Source organism: Magallana gigas, chromosome 4, assembly GCF_963853765.1.
Source record: "Magallana gigas chromosome 4, xbMagGiga1.1, whole genome shotgun sequence".
Lineage (NCBI taxonomy): Eukaryota > Metazoa > Mollusca > Bivalvia > Ostreida > Ostreidae > Magallana > Magallana gigas.
Genome location: NC_088856.1, coordinates 43,029,413 through 43,042,427, shown reverse-complemented (window position 1 = coordinate 43,042,427; position 13,015 = coordinate 43,029,413). Strand labels below are relative to the sequence as shown.

Genomic DNA, 13,015 nt, shown 5'->3' with positions numbered 1-13,015 from the left:
AATTTTTCCAAAATTTACATGTTAAAAGTGGAATTAAAATGGTGTTCACCCCCCCCCCCCCCCCACACTCTTTTTGCGGGCATGTGATAAATGGAAGTGAACATAAGGAAATAATTCATAAAATTGAAGCAAACAGATATCTGACCCCCCCCCCCCCTCGCATTTGATAAGGATTTTTCAAAATTTTGAGAGTTTGAGAATTTCCTTCCTTTATTTTTGGCTTGTCTTGATTGTTTGAATGAGGCTGATGACCCCTTGCCTCACTTTCATAAATGATAGTACGTACGTTTCTGTCTGTCTCCCACTATACATGTAGATCCGTGGATGTTGGTCGTATACAATTTAGTCACCATTGTATATAATGTATTGACCAGTATGCTGTATACTTTAATAAATCATTTACATGTACATGTCAACTGTATATATATGCTCTACACGTACATGCATAGACTTTAAGTGTAAATAACATAACTCATGAACTCATTGAAAAGTTTACATCTACATGTAGAATGTAATTGAGTGTAAAATAATTTTGAAACAGCTGACACGCATATTAGATTCGGATGCCATGGGCGGATCCATAACTGATTTTTACCGGACTGAGGTTATTTTGTTTTGTTTGCCAGGGTGAGGGAATCTTAGGCTTATATTCTGTAATTTTAATGTGTGATTTAAAAATATTTGAATTGTCTTGATTAGGGGGATATGTCCTCCCCGATCCCCTACCATTCTAAATCCGCCTGGATGCTTCTTGTAAATATATGTTGATAAGGTATTTAAAATATTAGCCTGGTTCTCATGTCCTTCAGATAGAGCAAGAATGTAAAATGATATGTATTCGATTCTTTATTCATTAAGATCCATGTATGAATAACATGCATTTCTCACATTTGTTCATTTGTCTTTTTATAATGATAATGCCGTTTTCATACATCAACTAAAATATTTAATGTCACCCATCCGAGGGGTTCCACTTTCTCTCTAGGGAGGCTGGATGGTCAATAAACTTCACCTTAAGATCTGCATGAAATTTTTAGATATGATATGTTTAGCTATAAGCTATTATTTAGTTTAAAAAACAAAATCATACATTTTACCTTTAAAATTGGGTATTTTTCTACATCTTTATATAGAGCTCTTTTTCTAAAGGAGATAAATACAGTCTATAAATATGATCACGACCATCGAACCCTCTTAACCTCGTTAATGTTATAGACTAAATATTGAAGTGAGGGACGTTAACTGAGGACAGTCAATTCATCTTTTGATCTTCAACCATAGCATTTTACTCATATAGATGTCGGAACGGAGAGATGGTCGGGGGGGGGGGGTGTCTGGGGGCAAAATAACTCACAATACCCGTACTGCTACCCCCCCCCCCCCCAACGGATTAGAATTTTAATGAACGGCTGGCGAATATGGTTTTATGCTATGTGTTTTATTTGGTTATCTATTTATCTATTTTTTTTTTGGTTTTCATGATTTCGGATAAGTCTAGCACCCCCTCCCCCCCCCCCCCCCTTTCAATTTGCGTCCGACGCCGCAACGTACGGATCAAACATATAGTGTGTATCGGTATTGGTATTGTACACAAGGTTTAATCAGAAGCGCAGCCACTGAATATTATTGTTAAAAATTTGTCGAGAATTCTTTTATTATGATAGGTATATCACAAAATATACATTTTCCAATTTATTTGTGTTTTTTCCTGGCATTTTAACAACGCACTTTGAAAAATTACGCTCTTTGAGAAACAAATTTTTAAAGTGCAATATTTATTTCAAAGCGTGTTGATATCGTCGATATAAACGCACTTTGAAAAAAATGGTTTAGCTCATGGTTTAGTCAAAATAATTTATACTTTTATACACAATAAATGATTGTTTTAACCTTGTTTAGCTTAATTTAGCTAAATTTACCTTTTTTGAGTATGCAGCAAATTTACTTCTTATCTTGTATATTGGGTTATTGATAATGGAGGTCAATGTATAACATATTCAACTATTCAACTGACTTATTGTATGCGTTTGTAAAGAAACATGATGTGAAAAAAGGATACGTTAGTTATTGTTATTTATAAAAAATGATCTTTTAAAAAATCAGTGCGAGAAAAAAAAAACACACCTCAATGCTTATTTTAAATTATACTAATTAAATGTTTTTTAATGTAATTTTTTATATTTACACGTTTCAATTGATTACAATTCTATGAAAAGAGCAGGCACGTAGCATCGGGGGGGGGGGGGGGTGGGGGGGGGGCAGCTTTTTTGCGCAGCAAAGACTTTTTCTTAAATTTACGGACAAAAATTTGAATTAACATTGAGTCCCCCCCCCACACTTTTCTGTGACCATGTAAAAATTTAATTGAAAATAAGGAAATAAACAGTGAAATTGAAGTGAAAGGTATACCTGCCTCCCCACCTCCCATGATGCACTGATAATTGACCCAGGCTGTATCTTTGGTTACACCCTCCCTCCACCCATTCCCGTTCTCAAATACGGGAAAGTAGATTAACTGGTGTTAACAAATCATCATCCTATTAACAAATTAGAAATTTAATTTCAAAATTTGTGATTTATACTTATCTTTTCAAAGTGCGTTAAAAGTATCAAAACTAAAAAATGTTGATGAACCTTCATAACGCGCTTTGAATTTTTTTTTCCAAAGTGTGTTCACTTGGTGTAAAATATAACGCACTTTGAATTTTTTTAGAAGTGCGTTGATTTGGTCCCAAATTTATAATAATTATTGTTTTGATCTGGTATTATGAATTTGAATAAAGAAACATCATTAAATAATTGAGGAGTTTATGAATTCAATCAAATATATTTACATGTACTGTTTAATTTAATAGAATTCATAGGGAGTTACATGTATATAAGATACATTCTTAAATAGCATAAAAATTTAACTGAATGACCTAAGGTTTATAAACTTGAACAAAATATTTTTTAAATTAACGATTTTTCGTTAAAGTTAATGTACATGCCAACACGTGTGTGAAACGTGAATTATGATCGGGTTCGGAATTTCATTTATTTCTGTTCCATCTGCTTTGTGGCGCCAAAACATCAACTTTTGATTGAATTACAAGACATGGTCGACTAACTGTAATCGTTACATTGATATGAAATATGTCTCCAAGTAAAATAGGACTGCTGGCTGCTTTGTTTGATTTGATTTTAAAGTCGTATCCATTGCCATTGTTTGGTTTGTATTGATTCTCTGCCATAGTGAGAACTTACCTGTCTGTCTTCTGAGTCGCTTTTACACTCAGCTAGTAAATAGGGGCCTATTGATTCTTTGAATAAGTTTTATTCTTTATATATCTAAAATATGGAATGACTAACATTGTTTTTTCATTTAAAAATTTGATATTTTATTATCTATGTGATATAAGAGTGTATACATTTTTTTCAGTCTCTCTCTCTCTCTCTCTCTCTCTCTCTCTCTCTCTCTCTCTCTCTGCTTAATTGTTTGTAGTTAGCTTGTTGATTTAAAAAATTAACTGATAAATATATGTAATGTATTTTTACAGATTGTCCATCAGAATGGATTGAGCATAATTCAAAGTGCTACAAATTTGTATTTCATCCACAGGAAACATATACTAAAGCTCAAGTTTTTTGTAAGGTAAATGTGCTTGAATGTACAATGATAAATTTATCATGCACAGCTGATGAAAAACTTTGCTTACAATGATGATTATGGTGTATTTACCCTGTTCTGTATTCAATGCTATACACATGTAAGATGACCTTTTTAAATTTCCAGACAAAATATGTGTATATTCAAGCTTTCATGCTATTATTTAAATTCATGATAGAGATTACCAGAGTTCTTGAAATCTTTCGGTCCTGTCGGCAAGACCGATAAAAATAACCAAGGACCGATTACTTGAGGTTGACTGTCAGTCCAAATGACCGGTAGATATGGACAGACTAACTTGCGAAAATAGAACTAATTTTCATACTCACTGAGGAGATCCGAACGCATACGATAAATCTAGAGCAGTTTTTCTCGCTCTCTCTAGACTTTATTATACATTTTCGGAACACCTCAGTAATTATTACTTCTGTTGCTTTCGATAAGTTTGGCGAGTTTTTCGTACATATTGATACGGTGTGTTTATAATGCAGCTAACAGATGTAGTCAGACAATAGGAATAAGTCTTTCAATCATTTTCCAACCTAGATGTCTTCAGAAATCATGGGAGAAATTGGAGAACTTGTTTTAAACATAGCGTGAACTGAGGGCCCCCTATGAATCCAAGATGGCGAGTGTTGTCTCGTTACGTTTTTTCAATGTACATTGCATACACCGAAACAGGGTTTTCAGTGAATGTTTTTATTGCAATACACAGAAATACACACAAAAATCCCAATGTAATCATTTATACATTTTTTCGGGAAATAAGAACTCCGCTATCTGACAACCCAGCCCTAGTTACATATGAGATGTGCAGAAAGAGAACGAGAAAGAGAACAAGAAGAAAGTTGATAATGAGAGAGGGAAGGAAATAAAAATAATTGATGACGTGATAAATAAGAATGTTGTCAGGAGCCAGAATGTGAAAATTAGGAGAAATCAGAATAATTAAGGTAAAAATGAGAGAAATTATAAGGCAAATATACTTGTAGTTTTTCATCTTTCTATTGAAAATGTTTGGACTGATAGAAATCAGTCTGGACTGACACACTTCTGATGGTTGTCAGTCCAAATGACTGACAGCGGAAAAAAGATTTCAAGAACTCTGGATTACATGTAAGTAATATTGAACAAATACTAAAATTATCCCTAATTTTATTAAAACAGGTACAAACAGGAAATAAAATTTTCCAGTACATATATAATTATGATATTGTATATAATTATAAGTGGGAAGTTTGAGTTTTTGAATTATATATAACATGAAGTTCTTTTTAAGGAGAATGGAGGAGAAGTTCTTGGAATAGAAAGTCAGACAGAACACTCATTTGTTAGAAACTGGTTGCTCAATTTTGACATAGAAAGGCAAGTGGCTAGCTACGGAGACCAGACATTACTATACTAATTAAGTTCTTGTGTTTGTGTGTGAATTCATGGGGCATTTAGACATCAACATTGTATATTAGTTTCCAACAATCTAATAAATTTTAAACATTTTGTATATTTACATGCTAGACTTATTGTCTTAAGCTTAAACAGTTTTATTTAGAGAATAAAAAAGATGAAACACTTAAAACAATCACTTTACCCTGACTTTCCTCTAGCTTGCATTTATTTTTAAAACAAGTTTCAATATTTTAGTATTGCACAGTTCAATGTTGAAAAAATGAAATTGTTGATCTAATTATTGTTGGAATTGCAGGAACAATTGGTATACAAGTGGAGTTGTTTCCCTTGAACAAGACAATTTCCTCGCTCTAGAGAACCTGAGCAATCAATTAAGTGGACTTATATGGTGGTCTAAATTCTCCAAACTGAACAACTCTGGATTTCATGCAATTTACCAGTACAATGGTATGCTTATTCTTGATTGCTGTGCATTTTAATTATTTGATTTATGATAGCTGTGTGAAAGTGTTTCCTTACGGTTTAATATTTTTAAATGATTAATTTGGAATTGGAATTAATCTATAGTAGAGGATGTGCACCCAATTTTAAAAAGAATATCATTGTGGGAGAGAGAGAGAGAGAATGAGTGAGAGAGAGAAGAGTTATTCTTAGAAAAAGCTTAAGGCAACATAAAATTAATTTTTAGATTCTCATCACCGCCCGCCCCTCTGAAAAAAAAAAACCAGAAAGAAAAATCGGGCTCTTATACCAAAAAATCATAAGGATACAAACGTCTTCATGCATTAACAGTTAAGTCGAAAAAATTGGAATTAAAAGATTACAAGTGGGTTTGTGTACTCACATTAGCATTTATAACTTAAAAGAATAGAGCAGTTGTTATTTATAGAACATGAACGGTGATAAAGATGTTTATAAAAAAATAATAAATAAAATCCGCCCACCCACCCCATATTATTTTTGCAAATCAGGATGAGAATCTAAATATTAATTTTATATCCATGGCGTAATGCAGTTTGAGATTCTACGCTTTGAATTAGTACGCATGAAATAACATTTACGTATAAACCCTGCCTTTAACAGATTTATAGGGACTGTCATATATAAAGGGATCATTGCTGCAGTATTTTCATTTTATATCATTTCAGGTCTGACACAGGCCAGACTGTATAACTGTAGTGTATCAAATTCATGTAACAGCGTTATTGCATGTTAAGCTAACTTTATGTTGGTTTTGTTTCTAATATTAGAGGGACAATACAGTTTAACAAAAGGAGATGGCAGTAAGAAATATAGCTACACCTGTGAAACAGCCAAAAGTGAAGCCTTTAGAATCATACAAGATTACAGGGACTTTAGTAAGATCAATTTTAATTTGAATTATCTTCTAATAGTCTCTTTTATATTAGGTCTATCATTTGTCATATGGCTTCCTCATGAGCATTCTGGACTATTTTACCGTATGTGACTCAAATATGAATGATTATTAAAAACAAAAATTATGTCGTAGAATATATTGATATTCACTCAACTGAATATTTTGTTGTAGCGTACAGGACGAACTATCCTGACGTGGAATCAGCACCCAGGGGCCCCAAGTTTTACCTGTACCCTACAGACACAGAAATCCATGGATCCACCTCTGAGGTTTATCTGGAGTGTGCAGCCACTGGGCTCACTCAGCCCACATACCAGTGGACTGTTACCAGGGAGGATGGGCAGACCCAGCCCATAGTGGGCCCTCGATACATAGTGACCAACGGCAGAGTCAGCATCAGCAATCCTCAAGTGGCGTTAGACGGGGGAAGTTATCAGTGCAGTGCTAAGAATGAATTTGGAGTTGTTCTGACTCCACCTGTTGTGTTATCTTTTGCAGGTATTGATTGATGAGTCCCCCCTCTCTCCCTCTCTGTCTGTCTGTCTGTGTCCGTCTGTCTGTCTGTCTCTCTCTTATCCATCTATTCAATCAGTAAGAATTGAATGCTCCAATTAAAGAAAGTTGTATGTGCTTTCACTGCCTCACTGTAGATTTAGGAGAATTTTCCAATGTTGATACGGCCCCCATTCGTCCGTTGGAATACCAGGGTACAGTGATCCAGTGTCCAAAGATTTCCTCAACATCCAGTCTCTGTAAGTAGGGATAAATTAAATATAGAGTGCAATACTAACTAAAGGTAAAATAGTCAATCTTACTTACTTAATTAAAAACATCTAAAATTTTTTTTGAAGGGGGGGGGGGAGGGGCTTCTACAAAATATTGTTCAGTGCACCAAGAAAACATCTACATTATTGTACATAGGGTAACAACTATGCACATTAGCTCTATTTTTATGATCAGGATTAACATTACAACATCTCATAACAAGCTATATTGAATGACTGAACTAAAAAAATAGATTATAGGTTATAAGGGAAACAGTTTCAGAAACTGTTATCTGGGCTGGGTTTTTTTTGACAGGTTCTAAATATAAATGCTGCTAAGTGAACCAATTGTTTAAGATTTTTCAACTTGAAATAAGGTCATTGGAATTTAGAAATTTTTTACTATCATTATCCTGTAACAATTGCTCAGAAAATCTTTTGATTGCATAATTTATCAATGATATATAATTTGTAAGATTTTAACATGCACCATTTTGAATTGGCAGCCATCAGCTATAACTGGATCAAGGACCGAACCACGCCCATTAACTCCCGACTGACTCCATATCTCTTTATTTCTGGAGACGGCCAGCTATATTTCTCGGAGGTGACGCGCGGAGATAATGGCATGTACTTCTGCATGGCGACACTGACGTATCCGACAGACCGTGACAACTACGCAGGATCATTTCAGTCTCCCAGTCGCATCAGTACGGGAATACCCTTACAAGTGCAGGGAGCTCGTAAGTTGAACAGGCACAAGGCTTAAATCAAAATACCATTGCAAGTGCAGGCAGCTTGTAGCTTGCATGATCGTAAGGCCCAAATGAAAAAAAAAAAATTAGTTTCTCAAGCCAAAAATTTAAAAGAAATAAATTTTGAATGAAGATAATTTAATTAAAGGGGGATAACTCTATTTTCAAATTTAAAATTAAGAATTTGAGATATTCTCCCTTTTAATGTGGCAATAAAATTAACCAATGGGGTAGCTTTTGACCTGACGCCATGGAGCCAGAGAAACAATACATTTTACAATAACTTAACATTATTCATATAAAAGAAAAAAAACTGACAGCTTATTTAATATCATTGGTACCCTATTTCCACAGCATCAGGAATATTGAATGTTCAGATTCCTGACAGTTTCATTCAAGTGTTTCCACGGCAACCAGTGGTGAGAGTTGATGTCAGATTGGAATGTTTTGCTTATGGAAGGTTAGTTCATTTAACTATTAAAATCGATTCGTAGAAAAACAGTCAATGATATACAATTTTAATGTTCTGTTGTTTAAAGTTCTGTTAAAAACTCCTGTGTTTAGAGATAAAATTTATTATACCCCCCGCAAACAAAGTTTGGGGAGGTATATAGGAATCACCTTGTCTGTTCGTCCGTCTGTCTGTGCAATCTGGTCCGGTCCATATGGAGAAACATTGGCAGTTCTTACTTCACACAAAGATTGCTTATGACCTGAGGGTGTGTCATGACCTTGACCCAAGGTCATTCAGGTAAGGTCAAGGTCACTTGCAAAAAAAATGCAAAATTCGTGTCCAGTCCATATCTTTCTTATGGAGAAACATTGGAGGTTCTTACTTCACACAAAGATTGCTTATGACCTAAGAGTATGTCATGACCATGACCTAAGGTCATTCGGGCAGGGTCAAGGTCACTGGCAGAAAAAATGCAAAATTTGTGACCGGTCCATATCTTTCTTATAGAGAAACATTGACATTGGAATTTCTAACTTCACACAAAGATTGCTTACGACCTAAGGGTGTGTAATGACCTTGACCCATGGTCATTCGTGCAAGGTCAAGGTCACTGGCAGAAAAAATGTATAATTCATTTCCGCACCATTATTTCTTATGGAGCATTATTGGAAGTTCTTATTTCACACAAAGATTGCTTATGACCTAAGGGTGTGTCATGACCATGACCCAAGGTCATTCGTGCAAGGTCAAGGTCACTTGCAGAAAAAATCCAAAAATTTGTGTCCCGTCCATATCTTCCTTATGGAGAAGCATTGAATGTTCATACTTCACACAAATATTGCTTATGGCGTAAGGGTGTGTCATGACCTTGACCCAAGATCAATTGAGGAAGTTAAAGATCATTGTTTCGAAAATGCTAAATTTTGTCTGTGTCATTTCTTGTATTAATGGAAATATGAGAAGCTAAAATTTGACACAAAGCTTGCTCTTCTCAGGCCACATACAATTATTTTTAGATTTTCATCCCAGTCTCTCTGAAAATGGCCTGCCCTGATGAAATTTTTATTTGGAAAAAAAAATGTGTGGACATTTTTTTTTCGGAAAAATCGGGCTCAGTATACCAATAATTCAAAATATTTAAATATTAAATGGCTCCTTGACATGTGGATTTCGTTTGATTCGAGTTTGATTTGAGTCATGGTTGTTAAAGGAAGGATGCAAATGTCCTCATGCATTAAAAGTTAACTTTAAATAAAATAGAATCAAAGGATAGAAATTAATTCGTTTTCTCCTATTAGCATTTACAGTTTTAAAAAATAGAGCAGTTGTTATTTATAGAAAATGGTCAGTGAAATAGATTCATCCAATATTTTCTATAATAGCAAAAATACACGCGTTATGATTTTTTTCTTAGCAGGGGGTATCAATTGTGAGCTTGCTCACAGTACCTCTAGTTTTCATTTCATTTCATTGAGGGAATAAAGTCCACTTTACAAATGTTGGTTTTACCTTTCCCATTATTATTCACAAAAGCCATATTTGTTTAATTTAGATTAGGTTTTCTTTTTAAACCTAAATTGGCAGCAGGATTTTAAGATTCCCAAGGATATAGTTTTGATCAAAATTTTTAAAACATTTTTTGGACAGTGATCCTTTTAATTAGTCTTTCTTGTTTATAATGGTTATAACAGACCCTAAAACGTGCTATTACACCAGCTTCATGGTTCAGTTTGGTAAGCTTTGTGAACAGTGCGATTCACTTTGTGAATGATACAGTTAGTTTTGTGAACGTTACCATTCGCTTTATGAACGGTACGGTTCGTTTCGTGCAGGGAACGGCACAGTTTATTTAGAGTTGTAGTAGCACGTTTCAGGGTCTGTTATGATATCATAATTTAATCAAATTTTTGTGAGCTTGGTTTTGCTTGTCAGTGGACCTCTAGTGTACCAGTGGTTTCTCCCGACCCTTAGAGATCCAGGGACCAGGGTCAGGTTTACAGACAGTGACCGTGTGTTGACCATCGTGGGGGTAACTCTTCAGGATGCCGGGGTGTACACCTGTGTGTGCTCAAGTCGACGGTCAGGAACCAGGGACCAGAAAACCTTCCATCTCGCCATCGAGGGTCAGTAGTCAATGCATAATCGTATAGTGTCAGTAGTTAATGTGAAACCATAGGGTGTCAGTAGTCTATGTTATGTTTGACTGTAGAGTGTCAGTAGTCAATGTAATGTTTCACTGTATAGGGTCTGTAGTCATTGAAATGTTTCACTGTAGAGTCTGAGTAGTCAATGTAATGTTTCACTGTAGAGTGTCAGTAGTCTATGTAATGTTTCACTGTAGAGTCTGTGTAGTCAATGTAATGTTTCACTGTAGAGTGTCAGTAGTCAATGAAATGTTTCACTGTATAGGGTCTGTAGTCATTGTAATGTTTCACTGTAGAGTCTGAGTATTCAATGTAATGTTTCACTTTAGAGGGTCTGTAGTCAATGTAATGTTTCACTGTAGAAGGTCTGTAGTCAATTTGATGTTTCACTGTAGAGTGTCAGTAGTCAATGTAATGTTTCACTGTAGAGTCTCAGTAGTCAATGTAATGTTTCACTGTAGAAGGTCTGTAGTCAATTTGATGTTTCACTGTAGAGTGTCAGTAGTCAATGTAATGTTTCACTGTAGAGGGTCTGTAGTCAATTTGATGTTTCACTGTAGAGTCTCAGTAGTCAATGTAATGTTTCACTGTAGAGGGTCTGTAGACAATGTAATGTGTCACTGTAGAGTGTCAGAAGTCAATGTAATGTTTCACTGTAGAGTCTCAGTAGTCAATGTAATGTTTCACTGTAGAGAGTCTGTAGTGTATGTAATGTTTCACTGTAGAGGGTCTGTAGTCAATGTAATGTTTCACTGTAGAGAGTCAGTAGTCTATTTAATGTTTCACTGTAGTGTCAGGAGGCAATTTACTGTGGAATCATTTAAATTGTGGAAGCCAATTTTCGTGGATAGTTGTTTTTTTTTACTTATTCGTGGAGATTTAATTTCATGGGTGCGTCAGTTTTCACTTTTAGTTAGAAAGAATACTCTTTCTAAATTTTTTTCATTGGGGATGTAAATTCGTGGGAAAGGGCTACCTACAAATACCACCAAAATTGAGCCACCACGAATTCTAATGATTCAAAAGTAATATATAACCATAGAGGGTCAGTAGTCAATATAATATATAACCATGGAGTATCAGTAGTCAATGTGATGTTCACTGTAGATTGTCAGTAGTCAATATAATATATAACCATGGAGTATCAGTAGTCAATGTGATGTTTCACTGTAGATTGTAAGTAGTCAATGTAATATATAACCTTAAAGTGTCAGTAGTCAATGTGATGTTTCACTGTAGATTGTAAGTAGTCAATGTAATATATAACCTTAGAGTGTCAGTAGTCAATGTGATGTTTCACTGTAGATAGTCAGTAGTCAATGTAATATATAACCTTAGAGTGTCAGTAGTCAATGTGATGTTTCACTGTAGATTTGCAGTAGTCAATGTAAAATATAACCTTAGAGTGTCAGTAGTCAATGTGATGTTTCACTGTAGATAGTCAGTAGTCAATGTAATATATAACCTTAGAGTGTCAAAACAAAGTAATGTTTCGCTGTAGAGTGTCAGGAGGCAATTAATTATATAACCATAGAGTGTCAGTAGTCAATGTAATGTTTCACTGTAGAGGATCATTAGTCAATGCGTAACCATAGAGGGTCAGTAGTCATTGTATAACCATAGAGGGTAAGGAGTCAATGTATAACCATAGAGGGTCAGTAGTCATTGTATAACCATAGAGGGTCAGTAGTCAATGTATAACCATGAGGGTCAGTAGTCAATGTATAACCATAAAGGGTCAGTAGTCAATGTATCACCATAGAGTGTCAGTAGTCAATATATAACCATAGAGTGTCAGTAGTCAGTGTATAACCATAAAGGGTCAGTAGTCAGTGTATTACTATAGAGGATCAGTAGTCAATGTATATTCATAGAGGGTCAGTAGTCAATGTATAATCATAGAGGGTCAGTAGTCAGTGTATAACCATAGAGTGTCAGTAGTCAATATATAATCATAGAGTGTCAGTAGTCATTGTATAACCATTGAGGGTCAGTAGTCATTGTATAACCATAGAGTGTCAGTAGTCAATGTATAAACATAGAGGGTCAGTAGTCATTGTATAACCATAGAGGGTCAGTAGTCAATGTATAACCATAGAGGGTCAGTAGTCAATGTATAACCATAGAGGGTCAGTAGTCAATGTATAACCAAAGAGTGTCAGTAGTCAATGTATAACCATAGAGGGTCAGCAGTCAATATATAACCATAGAGTGTCAGTAGTCAATGTATAAACATAGAGTGTCAGTAGTCAATGTATAACCATAGAGGGTCAGTAGTCAATGTATAAACATAGAGGGTCAGTAGTGTATAATTGTAGTGTGTCAGTAGCCAATGTACAGTAACTGTATAATGGTAGAGTGTCGACTGTAGTAGATGTAGCAGGGTATCACTAGTCTTGAAGATGTCTTGTTTACCAATGTCCTTAGGCTAATTCCATGGCCTGTTGTACATAAAACAGAAACT

At 35.0% G+C, this 13,015-nt stretch overlaps 1 protein-coding gene across 1 annotated transcript in view; it reads left to right on the top strand.

Moving 5' to 3' along the window:
• The first annotated feature begins 3,063 nt into the window (after window positions 1–3,063).
• The window catches only part of LOC105338153 (contactin-like), a 32,522-nt gene continuing 22,570 nt past the window's right edge, over window positions 3,064–13,015 (top strand). The window contains exons 1-10 of the mRNA XM_066083373.1: window positions 3,064–3,211; window positions 3,540–3,634; window positions 4,929–5,014; window positions 5,352–5,503; window positions 6,307–6,414; window positions 6,606–6,932; window positions 7,085–7,186; window positions 7,705–7,941; window positions 8,308–8,413; window positions 10,340–10,530. Coding sequence (XP_065939445.1) covers window positions 3,136–3,211; window positions 3,540–3,634; window positions 4,929–5,014; window positions 5,352–5,503; window positions 6,307–6,414; window positions 6,606–6,932; window positions 7,085–7,186; window positions 7,705–7,941; window positions 8,308–8,413; window positions 10,340–10,530 — 1,480 coding nt within the window. The 5' untranslated portion in view covers window positions 3,064–3,135. The remainder of the gene's footprint in view (window positions 3,212–3,539; window positions 3,635–4,928; window positions 5,015–5,351; window positions 5,504–6,306; window positions 6,415–6,605; window positions 6,933–7,084; window positions 7,187–7,704; window positions 7,942–8,307; window positions 8,414–10,339; window positions 10,531–13,015) is intronic.